We start from the raw sequence: 18,201 nt of genomic DNA, 5'->3' as shown, positions 1-18,201 counted from the left end.
CTCACTCCTGACTCACTCACGCAAGGTTTCCCTTGTAGCCCATGGCTTTATTTAGGAGCAAACAGACCTGTGTTCAAATACTATTTGAAGTCATTTCAAATACTTTGTTGCCTGGAGTGCCAGGTAGGCAGTGTTTGCACTTTTGGGACTTTTCTATTGGTCCTGTTGTGCCAGGCAAGTGCAATCAAGCACAGATCTGTTTGGTTTTCTCTCAATCAGTAGGTTACTAACTGGTGGTCCTCGTGATGGAAGACACATACCATGCCTGTTTGTACACAAGCATAGCACAAGGGTTAAAAAACAGACAATTTGTTTGATGAAATACAATGTTCGTGTATTTGGTCGCTCTGGGTACACTTGTCACCAAATTTGTGGATAGTGACACTAACATTGTTTTGACTTGATGTCATCTTTTGTCTTTACATTTTTCAAAGGCCGAGCACTGGTTGCTTTAGAGATTCTTTTGAATGATTTCCCTGACATAAAATTACCACTGTAAATGTATTACCGCCTAATCATCTGTAAAATGGACCAGAGGGTCGCATGTTGATCCTCATAATGCTGTTGTGCCTGTGTCCAAACACACAGCCTGCTGTCTTTGTGTTGTGATGAATGTGGAAAGAGGGAGTACTAGTCTGATGTGTCATGAAGCTGTTCAGAGAACTCACACCAGATATGGCAGAATTACCCGGGTTGTGTTCATTAGGGCCACCATTTTTAAAGCTCATGAGAGCTTCTTATTGGACAGGTTCAGACAGTACCCGAGTCAGTATGCAGACTACACTTCGCACTCATTCTTTGTTCACACACACACAGGTGTTACTTTACGTAGTTGATGTCTACATTTGGCCATGGTAACATTATATACTCCTGCTGATTTTTGTTATTCGGACAATAATTGGTGAATCTCTTGATGAAAAATGTAGTCTACAACGAGCAGCATGATGCTCTCTGCATCTCAATGGGTTTAGGAGAAAAGAAGAATCCGGTAGTGGTACAAACCCTACTCCCATCTGACTAATCAGTAATTCATCAAATTTTTCTCAGAGTATCATTTGTTGCAGCTCCGCGATCAGACCCTTCAGCTGTGTGTGTGTGAGGGTTGGGCGACGTCGACCTTTGTCCTATCGTGATTATGTACCCATCAAACATTTCTTTACATAGTATTTCCTCCTATTGGCCAGCCGATAGAAGCAGTGTACCGCATTCAGAACTGGATAATTACTATTCTATGAGGCAAGTAAAGAATATTCTAGATCTCATAAAGCTGCGATTGAGAATAGCCTATGCTTTAGGCTATAGATTGTCAGTCTTGTTAAAGCTGCAACTTTAGGACAACGCCTTAAGCTAGAATATTTGGGAAATAAGCTACTGTTCGTAACTAACTTTTAAGATAGGCCTAGTAGGATGATAAGTTATTAGTCATTTTTCAGTCCTGCATGGATCATTTCTTTCTTAAGCTTAAACTTGTGCAAGACTCCGTTTCTTTACTCTGTGGTGCCAGTGAAGGTAAAGTAGGCTAAGCCATCGTCTGTCGCGTCCCCATCGACGATGGCTGTCAATCATTGATAGACTATGCTATCGTAATATCGCTCAACCCTAGTGTGTGTCACCTGTGATGGCCTCCTGGCTGGTTGACCCTGGTGTGTGTAGACCTCTCCCCCCCTCCCCCCGGGTGTCGCCTGCAGGTGCTCTATGCAGCTCCACTCTCAGGGTGGTGTTGTGTGGAGGTGAGACCTGGTTAGAGTAATGTTCTCTCTCTCATCTTGTTGTCCTATCTCTCCAGCCACGACTCCCTGGTTTGAGGCGTACAGAGAGAGCTTCCTCCAGTCCATGCCTGCCTCCGACCATGAGTTCCTCAACCACTACCTCGCCTGTATCCTTCTCACTGCTTCAACGTAGTAGAATGAACACTATGATGATGAGACAAGTTCTCTCTCTTCACTCACTCACTCACTCACTCACTCACTCACTCCTCCTTTTTCTCACGGTATTCTTTACCTCTCTGTTTTCACCATCCTCTCCCTACCCTCCCTCGTTCTCCGTCTGCGTGGTTGCCTCCCCCTTTCCTTCTCGCTCTTTTTGGTTGTGGTTCTTTGACGGCCGTCCCTGCAGGTCTGTTGGTGGTGTCGTCCAGTGAGGCTGTACCAGTGGAGAAGTTCCTCAAGCTGTCTCAGGAGCAGCACAGGATCCAGCACAGCGGCGAGTACACCAACCCCAAGTGGTTCATCCCCAACACACTCAAGTACTATGTCCTACTTCACGACATGAGCCAGGGAGACGAACAGAGGTGAGTAGTAGTGACGCAAACACCGCAGACATGCAAGTGCGCACACGCACACAACATCTTTAATCCATTGACCTCGGCTAACCCTGTGTGCGCGTGCAGTAATCAGGAAGGTGTTGACGCCGCTCCTCATCAGCAGTTATGGATTCCCTTAATTCTCTCTCTCTCCCCCTCTCACAGGGCTGACTCTGTGTATGAGGATATGAAGCAGAGGTATGGTGCTCAGGGTTGTTACCTGTTGAAGGTCAACTCTCGTACGGCGGCAGCGGGAGCAGACGAACAGATCCCAGACCCATGGAGCCAGTACCTTCACAAGAGTAGCCTGCAAAGCCAGGTACAGTTGGGGCCCAGACTAAGTGTTCCAAGTATCTACTTGCTAATGTACAGTAGCATACAACCGACAGTACCATTGTCGAGTTCATTAGGACACATTGTTTTACGACGGAAAAAGAAAATGAACGTTGGTTATTGGACAAGTTCAGCTTAGCGCCTTCCTGTTTTACTCTGTTTCTGAATATTTTCTTCCATTGCGTGCCTATTGAACATGACTCATCTTTTTGTGTTTGCTCATGGCTGTTCCAGGATCAGTATGAGGATCCAGCCCCTGTAGTGGTGAACAACACGGCTGTAGAGAACAACGTAGGAGGAACATCCGAGGTGGATGGACATGACTCGGAAGAGAAAGGTGAGCGTAGCCACTTAGCAGTACTCGGGAGCTGAAGATTTCCATGTCGTCGGCCACTCCTCAATCCGACTGCGTCTACGCGTACTCGTGGCTCAGCTGAAAAGAGCTCGGCGCTCAGCAACTCCAAGGTGGTTGGGAAAAATATATTTCAAACGTGTAAAATACACATTTGTATAGTTGAAGCCTCTTTTACACCGCACATCCATCATGTGCTTAATGTACTTTGTTTTGTTGTTGTTTTGTTGTTGTTTACCCCGACGGAATCACCAACAGTCTGGCCACACGCCTTCACATTGTTGATATGACATTGTGTGTCGTTCATCAGATGGAGTCTTGGTCAACAGTCTGGACAACACCCATCCCCTCCAGCTGGATACACCCAGTGACACGCCCGGTAGCCTCGACGCTCTCAGGGCCGTCGCCGTGGAAACCAAGCCACCGCCCCTCGCCACGGGAGTGGCAGCGGCCACCAGCCATGGGGCGTGCCTCACACTGAACGACCACGACCGCATCAGACTGTTCATCCAGGAGTTTACCTTCAGGGGACTACTGCCTCACATAGAGAAGAACATCAGACAGCTCAATGACCAGGTAGAGAGACGCATGCACAATGACCATGACGGCTCAGTGACCGCGTAAATGTGTGATCCGGTAATATAATATTGCCACTGTGTTGTTCTTATATTGACACGTTTATTGCTAATTGTCCTGTGACTGCTGCCACATCAACTTCCTGTCAGATATTGATTCATCAGTCCTTCCGCTATTGCATTATTTATTTTATTTTGCAAAATTGCCAATTCCCTGCATGTTATGCAAGGAATTTCAAATTTGATCAATAACCGCATAAAACACTTCAATATTACAGCATAAAACTGTCAAGTTACTGCACTACAAAAAAGGAAAAATTGGACAAAACCATCGCAGATTGCTATGCAAAAATGAAGCTATTTTTCCTGCAAATATCACTCCCAAAAAAAGCTGTGAAATCTTGGAGGGAGGGATTGATGGACATGATCAATGATATGACCGTTGGCCTCCTAATGATCTGAACTCATTCCTTTTCTCACCCTCCACCTCTCCCGCTCTTCATCCCTCCCTCTGTAGCTGGTCTCCAGGAAAGGCTTGAGTCGCTCTCTTTTCTCTGCCACTAAGAAGTGGTTTGGAGGAGGGAAAGTTCCAGAGAAGAGTATCGCTGAACTGAAGAACACTTCTGGCCTCCTGTAAGTACATCTCCTTCATCACCATCATATCACCATTAGCAAGGAGATTGTCCAGTTAGCTTTGGTCTTAGCACTTACTATCACACTGCTTACTGAATAGTGTTTGTAAAGGAAGGCAGAGTTCTCTCATTATTAACAGATCACGCCTTAGATCACACTGTCTGGTACATACGGTATGCACACAATCACACATTTACTGTGTTCAACCATCCACGTGTCTGATCAGAGGTGCCGAAGGACAGGATGGAGAGAGTTCGAAGTCATCAGAAATTAGCTCTAGGCTTTCACCCAAAGCAGTGTACAGTTTGCATATTGAATTGTTCTGGATGGGGGTTTGCCATCAGCCTATGGGCCCTGGTCAAAAGTAGCACACTAAATAGAGAACACTAGGCTGCCATTTGGTGAGGCAACTTCAGAATGGTTCTGGATGGCAGTTTGCTAACGCCTCCGCCTCGGTATCTCCTGAGCTGTCTGACCTTTGCTCTCTTTCCTGTGTGATGTCATTAGCTATCCCCCAGAAGCCCCTGAGCTGCAGATCAGGAAGATGGCTGACCTTTGTTTCCTGGTTCAGCTCTATGACCTGGCGTACAGCTGCTACCACACGGCCAAGAAGGATTTCCTCTCTGACCAGGCCATGCTCTATGCCGCTGGGGCACTGGTGAGAACACGCACGTACACTGATGGAAAGAGAACACACACACTCTCAAAGCAAAGGCACATATCGCGTGAACACACGCATGCATACACGTGCTCATACACACACGTCGCATGCGCACACACACAAAATACATGGTCTTGAAGGTTTGTGAACTGTCTCGCGGAAAGGACACAGCAGAAGGTAAGGTTGAGATGCCAGAAGGTTAAGTAAGTGCTTGGCGGCAGCAGCAGCACATCAGCAGTACTGAGACTGAGCACACGCACATCAATCCACCCTACACCTCTGAATGACGTCAGCAAAACATGTTTTTGTTGTACTCTTGGAGACCTGAGCAGTACGTATCTACCACAGCAGACTAGAAAGAATATAAATGTGGAGTTTTTCCTGTAGAATGTTCAGAGGAGTCATGGAACATATAGAACAAAGTCTGTCATTTGCATAATTGAAGGCACAGAGACGGACCTAGAGGTGGCGTCACCGGTGCACATCTGAAGAAAGCATCGTGGCAACATCGTAATCTTACTTTCCCTAGACAGATATACAACACTGAAGGATATTGGAAAATGGCCACACACACACACACCGTATTGATCTCCCTGCCCTCTGCTGCCCATCCTAGCATCCTGCGGTTTTAAGGATGCTGCCACGCCTCATGGCTTTTTGGGTCACCGGAATATTAATGGCAGACAGGTGTGTGTTTGTGTAGCCAGAATATTAATGGCAGGCCGATGGTCTTGAACCGTGACCACCCTTCACGTGTCTGATACCTAGCCTCAACACACCCACCATTTATAACACTCAACACTGATGGTTGTATGGATATATTTGAAATGATTATCTTTCTCTTCTTTTGCTGCCCCTCTCTCACACTCTGCTCTCTTTCTCCTCTCTCTCATTCATCTCTTTCCCTTGATCTCCCCCCTCTCTCACACTCTGCTCTCTTTCACCTCTCTCTCATTCATATCTTTCCCCTGATCTCCCCCCTCTCTCTCTCTCTCTCTCTCTCTCTCTCTCTGCATCCATCCCTCACTCATCTCTCTGTCTGTAGGAGATGGCAGCAGTGTCTGCGTTTCTTCAAGTTGGAGCTCCAAGGCCGTATCCAGCACACTACATGGACACGGCAATACAGACCTACAGAGATGTGTCCAAGTACGACATTAACACACACACACACACACACACACACACACACACACTTTCATGTGTTGTCACAAAATTGCACATTGTCTAACAATGCCCACTAAGCTAAAATAACCAACCTCGTAGCTGGAAAGCCGCCACCAAGCCACAAAACTACAATAGGCTCTCTCACCCCTGTGGTGGTGTGTGTAAGAATGTTTTATGAAAGTCTTTCCCCCATACAGGAACATGGTTCTAGCTGAACGTTGTGCTCTGCTCAGTGCTGAGGTACTGAAGAGTCAGGCCAAGTACTCTGATGCTGCTACCCTCCTCATCAAGATGACCAGTGAGGTGAGAGGAAGACTCCACTAGAGCAAGACCGATATATCAGGTCACCGATATTATCGGCTGATATTGGCCTTCTAACGCTATATCGTTATTCGCCGATAATTCCACCGATAATCAGTAAATGGGATGGGAAAAAGTCTCATGCTTATCTGAACACTTGCGGCCATTCTCCTGTCATTATTGTCACAATGTAAGAATGCAACATTTGAAGCATTTTTCTTAGACAATTGCTCAGTTGGATGGCAATTTATGACAATTCATTGTGGAATAATGATTTAATTTCCTTGCTGTAAAACAGTATCGATAAGTGTTTGTCCCCCCCCCAAAGAATCGGTATTGGACCCAAATAAACATTGATCAGGCTCTAGACGCTACTTCTGATTTATCATTGTATCAGGTTCTTTGTTTTTACACTGTCGATTAACCTCTGGATCTGTGTAATTCTGTAGCAGTCAAATCACGGTTACATGTAGCTTCTATTTATGTGTGAAACTTTTGTAATGTTACTGCTGTCTTGAACAGGTTTCTCTTGCAAACCAGATTTTATCTAAGTTAGACTAACCTGTAATTAAAAGTTAAATTAAAATGTTGTGTGGCATGTCCAAGGTATTTGCTAACTTGTATAACCCGGTCTATCTCCCTCCCAGGACTCTGACCTGCGTTCTGCCCTCCTATTGGAGCAGGCAGCCCACTGTTTCATTAACATGCGGAACCCCATGGTCAGGAAGTTTGCCTTCCACATGATCCTGGCAGGACACCGCTTCAGCAAGGCAGGGCAGGTGAGTGGGACTGAAACAGGCTAAAGTTAGGCTTTGTTCTGTAGACATGCAACTGAAGAGGGTGAAACATGGAGGTACCATGTACTTGGGTATATAAAGAGGAATTGTGGGTGTGTAAACACCAATCAGGCCATTTTAAAAGCAGAATGTGACCAATGAGGCCTTTTAAAAACAGAATGTGGTGAGGTGAGACAGGAGTGATTCTACTGGTGGGTCAGTCCCGTTTGAGCGGGAGGCCTGCCATCTTCAAAGTTCTAGAATTGTTAGAGCATTCCATTTCAGAACTCTTGATGGAGCGTGTTGATTGTTTTCTCTCTCGCTCTGTCATTATCTTCCCCTCCGCTTTCTTCGGTCTTCCTCTTGCCTTCTGCTGTTTCTCTATACCATTGTGTGTCTTCCCCTCTCTCTCTCCCTCCCTGTAGAAGCGCCATGCGTTGCGGTGTTACTGCCAGGCCATGCAGGTGTATAAGGGTAAAGGCTGGTCCCTGGCTGAGGACCATATCAACTTCACTATTGGCCGCCAGTCCTTCACCCTGCGCCAACCAGAGAACGCTGTCACAGCTTTCAGACACATCCTCACCAATGACAGCCAGCAGACCTCCACACAGCAGGGAGCCTTCCTCCGGGAATACCTCTACGTCTACAAGGTAACACACAATGTTAATAAAATCCTTTCACAACCTTAAAACAACCTTTCCACAACGTTAGCACATTATTACAACCCCACAGCAGGGAGTCAAGAAAACAAGATTACAACACAACCTATACATAGCCTCAATATTACCTTAATACAGCCTACCACAGGGAGGCTCAGGAAGCCTTCCTTAGAGTATCTCTATACCCCTGAACAAGGCCATGTGTGATAGACTCTGGAATGACACAGGCTGTCCTAGTGTTGCATCGTGTACAGGTACAATATTCATACACTGTGTACAAAACATTAAGGACACCTATTTCCATGACATAGACTGACCAGGTGAATCCATGATCGATTATTGATGTCACTTCATTCAATGTAGATGAAGGGGAGGAGACAGGTTAAAGAAGGATTTTTAAACCTTGTGACAATTGAGACATGGGTTGTGGGTGTGTGCCATTCAGAGGGTGAATGGGCAAGACACACAACATTTACGTGCCTTTGAATTGGGTATGGTAGTAGGTGCCAAGTGTGCCGGTTTGTGTAAAGAACTGCAATGCTGCTGGGTTTTTCCCATATGTATCAAGCATGGTTCACCACCCAAAGGACATCCAGCCAACTTGACACAACTGTGGGCAGCATTGGAGTCAACATGGGCCAGCATCCCTGTGGAACGCTTTCAACAGCTTGTAGAGTCCATGCCCTGATGAATTCAGGCTGTTCTGAGGGCAAAAGGGGCGGGTGCAACTCAATATTAGGAAGGTGTCCTTAATGTTTTGTACACTCTGTTTATTAAGTATATTTAACATGGGCTCTCACTCAAAAATGTACTAAAGTAAGAAATTCATACAGAAAAATTATCATGTTGATCACACAGGATTTTCAGGTGGCCTATACTCCCAATTCCACCCAGCCCAACTGGTCTGTGTCCAACCACCTGCACCCCATCCATATCTTTACCCCCCCTCGACCCTTTACTCAGTACATTGTTGAAGGACCTTTTGGTAGCGATTATAGCCTCGAGTCTTCTTGCATATGATGATACAAGCTTGGCTGTGTGCTTAGGGTCATCGTTATGTTGGACGGTGAACCTTCACCCCAGTCTGAGGTCCTGAGTGCTCTGGAGAATTTTTATCAAGGATCTCGCTGTACTTTGCTCCGTTCATCTTTCCCTCGATCCTGACTAGTCTCCCAGTCCCTGCCGCTGAAAAACATCCCCACAGCATGATGCTGCCACCACCATGCTTCACCGTAGGGATTGGGCCAGGTTTCTTCCAGACGTGACACTTGGCATTCAGGCCAAAGAGTTCAATCTTGGTTTCATCAGACCAGAGAATCTTGTTTCTCATGGTCTGAGTCCTTTGGAGCCTTTTGGCAAACTCTAAGTGGGCTGTCATGTGCCTTTTACTGAGTGGCTTCCGTCTGACCAGTCTACCATAAAGGCCTGATTTGTGGATTGCTGCAGAGATTGTTGTCCTTCTCTAAGGTTCTCCCATATCCACAGAGGAACTCTGGAGCCCTGTCAAGAGTGACCATCGGGTTCTTGGTCACCTCCCTGACCCAAGCCCTTTTCCTCCGATTGCTCAGTTTGGCTGGGCGGTCAGCTATAGGAAGAGTCTTGGTAGTTCCAAACTTCTTCCATTTAAGAATGACGGAGGGCACTGTGTTTTTGAGGACCTTCAATGCTGCAGAAATGTTTTGGTACCATTCTCCAGATCTGTGCCTTGACACAACCTTGTCTCGGAGCTCTACAGACAATTCCTTCAACCTCGTGGCTTGGTTTTTGCTCAACTGTTGGGACCTAATATAGACAGGTATGTGCCTTTCCAAATCATGTGCAATCAATTGATTTGACTACAGGTGAACTCCAATCAAGTTGTAGAAACATCTCAAGGATGATCAATGGAAACAGGATGCACCTGAGCTCAATTTCGAGTCTCATAGCAAAGGGTCTGAATACTTATGTAAAGGTTTTTCTGGGGTTTTTTTACTACCTGTTTTCACTGTCATAATGTGGTATTGTGTGTAGATAGATGAGGACAAACATTTTTTTTAGAATAAGGCTGTAACGTAATAACATTTGGAGTGCTGTGTGTGTGTGCAGTGTATCTGTTGGACTTCATAGATTGTTTATTTGTTGGTGTTGGCCTTTAGCTGAGATTATTCTTTATAGAGCCAAGTATACCGTAGTTGACTAGCACCATTCATTCTCGCTGTAGATGATTAAAATGTTAGAACTTCTAACAGTAACTGTAACCACTGGCGAGTTGGGAAGCGTGAGTTGATTGCCGTCTAAGAGCCAGCATATTTTTTGCAACAGTGCTGCCTGCCAGCAGTCAGATTCAAGGAGCTCAAATCACATTGTATTAGTCACACGCGCCGAATACAACAGTTATTCCTTACAGTGAAATGCTTACGTACGAGCCCCTAACCAACAATGTAGATCGCAATGCTATCATTAAGCAACATAGCAGACTTAATGTTTACATTCATGCACTTCTAAATTAATTTTGTAACTTTGTCCCAGAAGCATTTAACTGCAGGGCACTCCAACATAATTACCAAGGAATGTGTCTGCCTGATTTTATGGTACACAGGGAACAGTTGGGAGTTGGGGCCAATTTCATTGTTAAACGTTTCCTTGGTGTTTAATGCAGCCTGTGAACAAATATTCAATGTTTACGTTGTTATGCCAAGGTCACATTTTTCCATATTCTGTTCCATTTAAGGGTTGTTCAAATTCACTTAGGTCGAGGCTTGGGTGATACCCCGGTATACGTATATTTTGAAATACCGACTGTATGATATCAATACCGTAAGTACCCCGCGGGGGTGTGCGCTACGCCACTGCTTATAATTATACTGAACAAAAATATAAATGTGACATGTAACAGTTTCATTGATTTGACTGAGTTACAGTTCATATGAGGAAATCATTGAATTAAATTAATTTGTTTGGCCGAATCTTTGGATTTCACATGACTGGGAACGCAGATATGCATCTGGTCACAGATACCTTAACAAAAAATGGGCCTAATCATAGAATTGGATACAGTATAGAATCCCTATTAATTCAATAGGTTCTCTGTGGGCCTAGTCGTAAAGATTTGTCATTTAACTTTTTGAATGCGTTACCTTTTATTGTGGAATTAACACAACCAGTCATGTTTTCATCGCATTGTCAAACAATCACTTCAACGTTTTTCTTTACGAGGCTACCTGCACACGTTCAATTCACTTGCAACATATTTCCAGCCTCCAAACAGTGGTGAATGGAAAGAGACATCTGTTACACAAAACACCAAAAACTGTCACGACAATTGGCAATTGTCATTATTAATGCATCCATTGCTGTCTGCACGTGTTTTGGTTTTGGCAAAATGTCAATGTTCTCATCAAATCATATTTTGGAGAGTAAGCTATACAAACTTTCTTCTACTCCGTTCGCAAATTTTTCATGCATCTGAAATGCAGAAGTGATGAAGTGGTGTAATAGCCTAGATTTTACTTGACATTTTGCTTTAATTATTGTGATGGGCTCATGTTTTACCGGTACGGCATACCCCCAATATTACCGGATTGTACCGCCTTACTTTCACCCCTAATATTAGAGCTGTTTTCCTAAAGAAGTCACATCCACTTCGTATTTTGTTTCCTTGCCGCAATACTGTTGTCGTCCTGGTACTGTGTGTGTGTGTACACTAAGTGTGTTGCATTAGTGAAATTGCACGTTTCTTTTGAGCCTGATAGCCGTGTTAAGTTGTGTCAATACGAAAATGTGAATCCTCTTAATCTGGCATTTCTTGATTTGTATACTAGACTAATATTTAGAAGTAACATTAACTTGAATAATAATAATGAAATGCCACACAATAGTGTAGTTGTGGAGAAAAGCCACGTGTTTCTTTTGTCGTCGTTCCCTCCTACCGTGTACTTTGGCCTGGCCAATTTCTGTAACCTCATTCCAAGACCGTGTTAAGTGTCTCCTTGCTCTCTACCTTTTCCTCCAGAATGTTACGGGGGCATGTGAGGTGGCGCTACCCCAGCTGCCCCTACCCTGCATCAACAGCTCTGCCACCAGGGTCTACTTCGGCCATGAACGCCGCCTGGCAGAGGGTAAGACTGAGACAAACACAAGCACTGCTCTGCTCACCAATCATACATTTCATGCTTCAAAAAAATTGCAGTGAGACCGAGTTCATTGTGTGTGAACTTCAATATGCGTTTTGAGACTGTGAAACGAGACGTGTTTGCGCACTGCTGCTGAGCGACTATCTTCGTCATTAGAGTGAAACTTTGAATGAATATCAGAGGAGTCAAAGATTGAGTCCCAAATGGCTCCCTATATAGTGCACATATTTTGACCAAGTAGGGAATAGGGTGCCATTTCAGACATTGCAAAGTGTGGCTGCCTGGGCTGAAGAAAGTTCCTCCCTGCCGTCCACTGATTACAGCTGCTTTATTTAAACAGGCCCTCCAAACAAAACATAATCATTTAATTTCCTACCATACTTTCTGTCCTTAGATTTTAAATTTAGGATTACTATGGCCTGAAGATATTTCAAATCAAAAACACATTTTCAGTACAAAAGGAGGTATTGTCCTGTGCGATTTGAGACGTGGCATACAGTTACATACGTGTGTGTGTGTGTCATAAGTGGGGAGTGTTGGTGTTGAGGACTGAAGGTCACATAAACATGAAGTTAGATGAGTCATTTATCCCCTGACACTGTCTGTGACAACAGAGCCACCAGAGATGGTGTGACATTTATGGAAGGTTTGTAGGAGTGTGTATGTTTGTATCCCTTTTGCACCAACCAACTCATATAGACATTTTTATTTTATTATTTTGCCCAAAATGTCCTTGTTCAGTTGTATTATTTCACTATGCATTATATGTGCTACTGCACAGTGCTGGTTTGATCCATAATGACCTGATTGAGATCAATTAATTGGTTGTGATCGATTGATCGTAGGGATGTGAGTCTTTCACTTTCAAGACGATTTGATACGCATCTAGATAAATGGGCTCCAATATGATACAGGAACGATATGTTTTAGTTTGAAATGATTTGGTGCGATTCTGAGCTGAGCCATGGGGGAAACTGGGCATCTACCACACTACTATCAGTTAGGGGGGTGGGGCAATGTTTGCTCTTTGTCCCCTCCCCTTCTTTTGATCTGAAATCACAATCAGCCATGATTGAGTCATTTTTGTAGATTTAAAAGTGTAATTTATCAATATTTATATTTTTAAATTAGCTATGACATATCCGAAGTTCTGCTATATATTTATCAAATATATGTACTTTCACCGTCTCATAATCTTAATAGTTTTGACGGACTCTGAGCTCTTCTGCTGTCCATGTTGTGAAATTATTAACTTTATACTGTAAATCTAAAAATAAAAATAAATCTATATATATATTTTTTTTTTTTGCATAAAACAATTGCTGATGGTGAACCTGAACAATCAGAATAAAATTGAATGTGAGCCCGGAGTTTTTTGTTGTTGAATGTGAGCCTACCTATAGCCAGATAAGTTTTCTCTGGCAGTAGCATAGGCTACTTTCATTCCGGTAAAACACAATTTTCAACGGCGCAGTTGATAAATGTAACCTAGTAAATTTACATTGGTTGTCTCTCAACTTATAAAGCAGCTTTGCGGAAGCCAATTTACAAACGTATCAGATCAGTAATAGGCCGACCTCATTGGTCAGCACGCAAATCAGAAATTTGAGCCAAACATTTTTGTGATTTGGCAATTTTGGAACGTTTTAATCTATTTCCTGACCAATGCATGCTACATTTGGATCGGTTTGTGGTCCAACTGACCAATGCACTCATATCTTAAACATTTGAACCAGGGACTGATGCATATCGGCGAATTATTACTTTCCTAATTGATTGTGTAATTGATTTATTAATCAGGTGAGAAGCAGGCAGCCACCCACGTGTCCTTGGACCAGGAGTTTGACCGGGACCTAGCTGCCATGTGGCAGGACCTCGAGGAACAGGTGGTTGCCGCCGCAAAACGTGGGGTCGTTCCAGCAACGTTTCAATCCACCCAGTGCTGCCTGAACAGTCAGACGGACAACCTCCGCTTCCCGCTTGCTGTTGTGGAGGGTAACTACACTAGCACTCCTGTCTCTCATCCCTTCTCTTTAGCACAGCTTTCTTTTCTTATCCCACTCCCTCATCTCTCTTTCTTCTATTTAACTATGTCTGATAGCTTGATAGTTAGCCCACTCACACAACCCTTCACCTACAACCACATGCACGTTATAAATAGTATTGAATTCACTATCCTCACACAGTGTCTTTCGGAAAGTAATCAGACACATTGACTTCTAACACATTTTTTCCCTCATCAATCTACTACACACAATACCCCATAATGACAAAGCAAAAACAGTTTTCTGTAATTTTTTGCAAATGTACACTATCGTTCAAAAGTTTGGTTATCATTTAGAAATGTTCTTGTTTTTTGAAAGAAAAGCACATTTTTGGTCCATTAAATTTATCAGAAATACAGTGTAGACAATGTTGTAAATGACTTGTAGCTGGAAACGGCTGATTTATAATGGAATATCTACAGAGGCCCATTATCAGCAACCATCACTCCTGTGTTCCAATGGCATGTTGTGTTAGCTAATCCAAGTTTATCATTTTAAAAGGCTAATTGATCGTTAGAAAACCCTTTTGCAATTATGTTAGCACAGCTGAAAACTGTTGTTCTGTTTAAAGGAGCAATAGAACTGGCCTTCTTTAGACTAGTTGAGTATCTGGAGCATCAGCATTTGTGGGTTCGATTACAGGCTCAAGATGGCCAGAAACAAAGACCTTTCTTCTGAAACTCGCCAGTCTATTCTTGTTCTGAGAAATGAACGGAGGCCTGGTACACATCTGAGCAAGAAGACAAGTATATTGGATGTCTAGTTTGAGAAACAAATGCCTCAAGTCCTCAACTGGCAGCTTCATTAAATAGTACCCGCAAAACACAAGTCTCAAAGTCAGCTGTGAAGATGCAACTCCAGCACTCCGGTCTCAAACCTCAAAAAATTACAAAAAACCTGAGTTCCCTTTGTCACGATGGGGTATATTGTGTAGTTTGACAATTTTTAGTAATTTAATGCATTTTATAAGTTGTGTTTGTCTCTGTTCTCATCCTGCTCCCTTCCTCTCGTCTCTTCCTTTCGCCGCGACCTCCCTCTCTCTGCCTCTCGTCGCTCGCTCGGCATCACTCGCTCGGCCCGGCGTCGCCCTGTCCCTCGTCGCTCGCCGCCCTGCCCCTTGTCGCTCGCCGCCCTGCCCTTTGTCGCTCGCCGCCCTGCCCCTCGTCGCTCGCCGCCCTGCCCCTCGTCGCTCGCCGCCCTGCCCCTCGTCGCTCGCCGCCCTGCCCCTCGTCGCTCGCCGCCCTGCCCCTCGTCGCTCGCCGCCCTGCCCCTCGTCGCTCGCCGCCCTGCCCCTCGTCGCTCGCCGCCCTGCCCCTCGTCGCTCGCCGCCCTGCCCCTCGTCGCTCGCCGCCCTGCCCCTCGTCGCTCGCCGCCCTGCCCCTCGTCGCTCGCCGCCCTGCCCCTCGTCGCTCGCCGCCCTGCCCCTCGTCGCTCGCCGCCCTGCCCCTCGTCGCTCGCCGCCCTGCCCCTCGTCGCTCGCCGCCCTGCCCCTCGTCGCTCGCCGCCCTGCCCCTCGTCGCTCGCCGCCCTGCCCCTCGTCGCTCGCCGCCCTGCCCCTCGTCGCTCGCCGCCCTGCCCCTCGTCGCTCGCCGCCCTGCCCCTCGTCGCTCGCCGCCCTGCCCCTCGTCGCTCGCCGCCCTGCCCCTCGTCGCTCGCCGCCCTGCCCCTCGTCGCTCGCCGCCCTGCCCCTCGTCGCTCGCCGCCCTGCCCCTCGTCGCTCGCCGCCCTGCCCCTCGTCGCTCGCCGCCCTGCCCCTCGTCGCTCGCCGCCCTGCCCCTCGCCGCTCGCCGCCCTGCCCCTCGCCGCTCGCCGCCCTGCCCCTCGCCGCTCGCCGCCCTGCCCCTCGCCGCTCGCCGCCCTGCCCCTCGCCGCTCGCCGCCCTGCCCCTCGCCGCCCTGCCCCTCGCCGCCCTGCCCCTCGTCGCTCGCCGCCCTGCCCCTCGTCGCTCGCCGCCCTGCCCCTCGTCGCTCGCCGCCCTGCCCCTCGTCGCTCGCCGCCCTGCCCCTCGTCGCTCGCCGCCCTGCCCCTCGTCGCTCGCCGCCCTGCCCCTCGTCGCTCGCCGCCCTGCCCCTCGTCGCTCGCCGCCCTGCCCCTCGTCGCTCGCCGCCCTGCCCCTCGTCGCTCGCCGCCCTGCCCCTCGTCGCTCGCCGCCCTGCCCCTCGTCGCTCGCCGCCCTGCCCCTCGCCGCCCTGCCCCTCGTCGCTCGCCGCCCTGCCCCTCGTCGCTCGCCGCCCTGCCCCTCGCCGCCCTGCCCCTCGCCGCCCTGCCCCTCGCCGCCCTGCCCCTCGCCGCCCTGCCCCTCGCCGCCCTGCCCCTCGCCGCCCTGCCCCTCGCCGCCCTGCCCCTCGTCGCTCGCCGCCCTGCCCCTCGCCGCCCTGCCCCTCGCCGCCCTGCCCCTCGTCGCTCGCCGCATTGCCCCTCGTCGCTCGCCGCCCTGCCCCTCGTCGCTCGCCGCCCTGCCCCTCGTCGCTCGCCGCCCTGCCCCTCGTCGCTCGCCGCCCTGCCCCTCGTCGCTCGCCGCCCTGCCCCTCGTCGCTCGCCGCCCTGCCCCTCGCCGCCCTGCCCCTCGTCGCTCGCCGCCCTGCCCCTCGCCGCCCTGCCCCTCGTTGTTCGCCCGCCCTGCCCGCCGCTCGCCTTACCCGCCCGGCGTCGCTCGCCTTACCCGCCCGGCGTGGCTCGCCTTACTACCCGCCCCTCGTGGCTCGCCCTACACGCCCCTCGTGGCTCGCCCTACCGGTCGCTCGCCCTACCCTCCGCTCGCCCTACCCTCCGCTCGCCCTAACCTCCCCTCGCCGCTCGCTCTACCCACTCCTCGTCGCTCGCTCTCTCTCTCTGTCTCTCTCCCTCTAGAACCCATCATAGTTGAGGTGGTGTTCCGGAACCCTCTAAAGGTTCCACTGGTTCTCTCTGACCTCTCGCTGCTCTGGAAGTTTACACTCAAAGACTTCAATCGACCGCAACCGCAGGAAGACTCGGTCGGAGATGCTGTGCCCATCAGCAACGAGAAGGAGGCCAGCGTTCCGAGGGTAAGAGTGTGTGTTACCTTTGGTCTTTGAGGCTACAGTGCTGTAAGAGCAGAGTCGTATTCATAAGTACACATTGTAGCAAAAACAAAAATACCTTTTTCTTATTGAATAAGTCCATCACAATTTGTTTGTTTTCTTTCGTTTGGTGCCTGTTGAATATGACCCAACTATTCTTCAATCAGCTCGTCATATCTGCAAATGTCATCAGCCGGCTCATTTAACCTACTTTTTACAATCCCTCTTGCTGCAGACTTCACAGAAAGATGATGTCATTGCCACAGAAGTCATCCCAGAGTTCTACCTGAGCCCTGAGGAGACTAAATTGGTAAGCTGCCTTTTTATGATTCTCTAGTTCTCTCTTGTTGCTGTGTTTCCTCTCGCCCTAATTTTCGGACTTTTCTCGATGTCCGACCCACAGTCTCTTCTTTTTCTTCTTAATTCTCTATCAATTTCTTCTGTCTAATTCCTCTCTGTCTCCTCCCTCAGGCTCGTCTGAAGCTGCTGCCCCACCAGACAGGTCAGCTCAACATCCTGGGTCTAGTCTATAATCTGGCCTCCACCTCCTCTACTGGAGACACTACTATCAACAGCACCGCAGCCTCACAGACCGAAGGTAACATACACATGGTCATGCAGTCACACACGCACAGTGAAACCAGTACTATAATTAAGCAATAAGGCCCGAGGGTGTGTGGTATATTGCCAATATACCATGGCTAAGAGCTGTACTTAGCACAGCTTACACGGAGTGACTGGATACAGACCTTAGCTGTGGTATATTGGCCGTATACCAGAAACCCCCGAGGTGCCTTATTGCTATTATAAACTGGTTACAAACATAACTAGACCAGTAAATAGTAATTTTCTGTCATTCGCGAGGAATAGGATCCTATATACCACGGCTTTCAACCAATCAGCATTCAGGGCTTGAACCACCTGGTTTATAATCCTGTTTTGGTCCCTCTCACCTGACGGTTGCGATCCTCTCAACAGGTCCCTCAGCGGCAGAGGGGACATCAGTTCGTGGTCGACAGGACCTAGAGATCCAGGGACCGCGGTTGAACCAGACCAAAGAGGAGAAGACCTCAGTCAGCCACGGTCCTGACCGACGTCTTGACCCCACCATCACCCCTCCCATGCCCCTGCTAGAGGTATTCACTCAATTCCAAATCAACCCTTAGCCCCTTGATCTCTAGGTCCCTACTCACTGGACACTTCTGTAGATCTGAGAGGATTGGATTGGTGGAAGTAATTCTTAGATTC

The 18,201-nt window shown here is 47.7% G+C and overlaps 1 protein-coding gene across 2 annotated transcripts in view; it reads left to right on the top strand.

Annotated features, from left to right (window-relative positions):
* The window catches only part of LOC110521746 (trafficking protein particle complex subunit 8), an 85,717-nt gene that overhangs the window by 37,801 nt on the left and 29,715 nt on the right, over positions 1–18,201 (top strand). For both annotated transcript variants that reach the window (XM_036969360.2, XM_036969359.2), the window contains 17 exons: positions 1,787–1,876; positions 2,116–2,290; positions 2,468–2,621; positions 2,870–2,972; positions 3,298–3,563; positions 4,080–4,195; positions 4,703–4,853; positions 5,902–6,002; positions 6,218–6,323; positions 6,968–7,099; positions 7,522–7,746; positions 11,747–11,852; positions 13,668–13,862; positions 16,763–16,938; positions 17,189–17,263; positions 17,425–17,551; positions 17,932–18,089. In XM_036969360.2, the coding sequence (XP_036825255.2) occupies positions 1,787–1,876; positions 2,116–2,290; positions 2,468–2,621; positions 2,870–2,972; positions 3,298–3,563; positions 4,080–4,195; positions 4,703–4,853; positions 5,902–6,002; positions 6,218–6,323; positions 6,968–7,099; positions 7,522–7,746; positions 11,747–11,852; positions 13,668–13,862; positions 16,763–16,938; positions 17,189–17,263; positions 17,425–17,551; positions 17,932–18,089 (2,456 nt within the window). The remainder of the gene's footprint in view (positions 1–1,786; positions 1,877–2,115; positions 2,291–2,467; positions 2,622–2,869; positions 2,973–3,297; positions 3,564–4,079; positions 4,196–4,702; positions 4,854–5,901; positions 6,003–6,217; positions 6,324–6,967; positions 7,100–7,521; positions 7,747–11,746; positions 11,853–13,667; positions 13,863–16,762; positions 16,939–17,188; positions 17,264–17,424; positions 17,552–17,931; positions 18,090–18,201) is intronic.

The sequence above is a fragment of the Oncorhynchus mykiss genome, chromosome 4 (assembly GCF_057628025.1).
Source record: "Oncorhynchus mykiss isolate SJ-2025 chromosome 4, ASM5762802v1, whole genome shotgun sequence".
Taxonomy (NCBI): domain Eukaryota; kingdom Metazoa; phylum Chordata; class Actinopteri; order Salmoniformes; family Salmonidae; genus Oncorhynchus; species Oncorhynchus mykiss.
The sequence above is the reverse complement of the archived record's forward strand: the minus strand, read 5'-3'. Positions and strand labels throughout refer to the sequence as shown.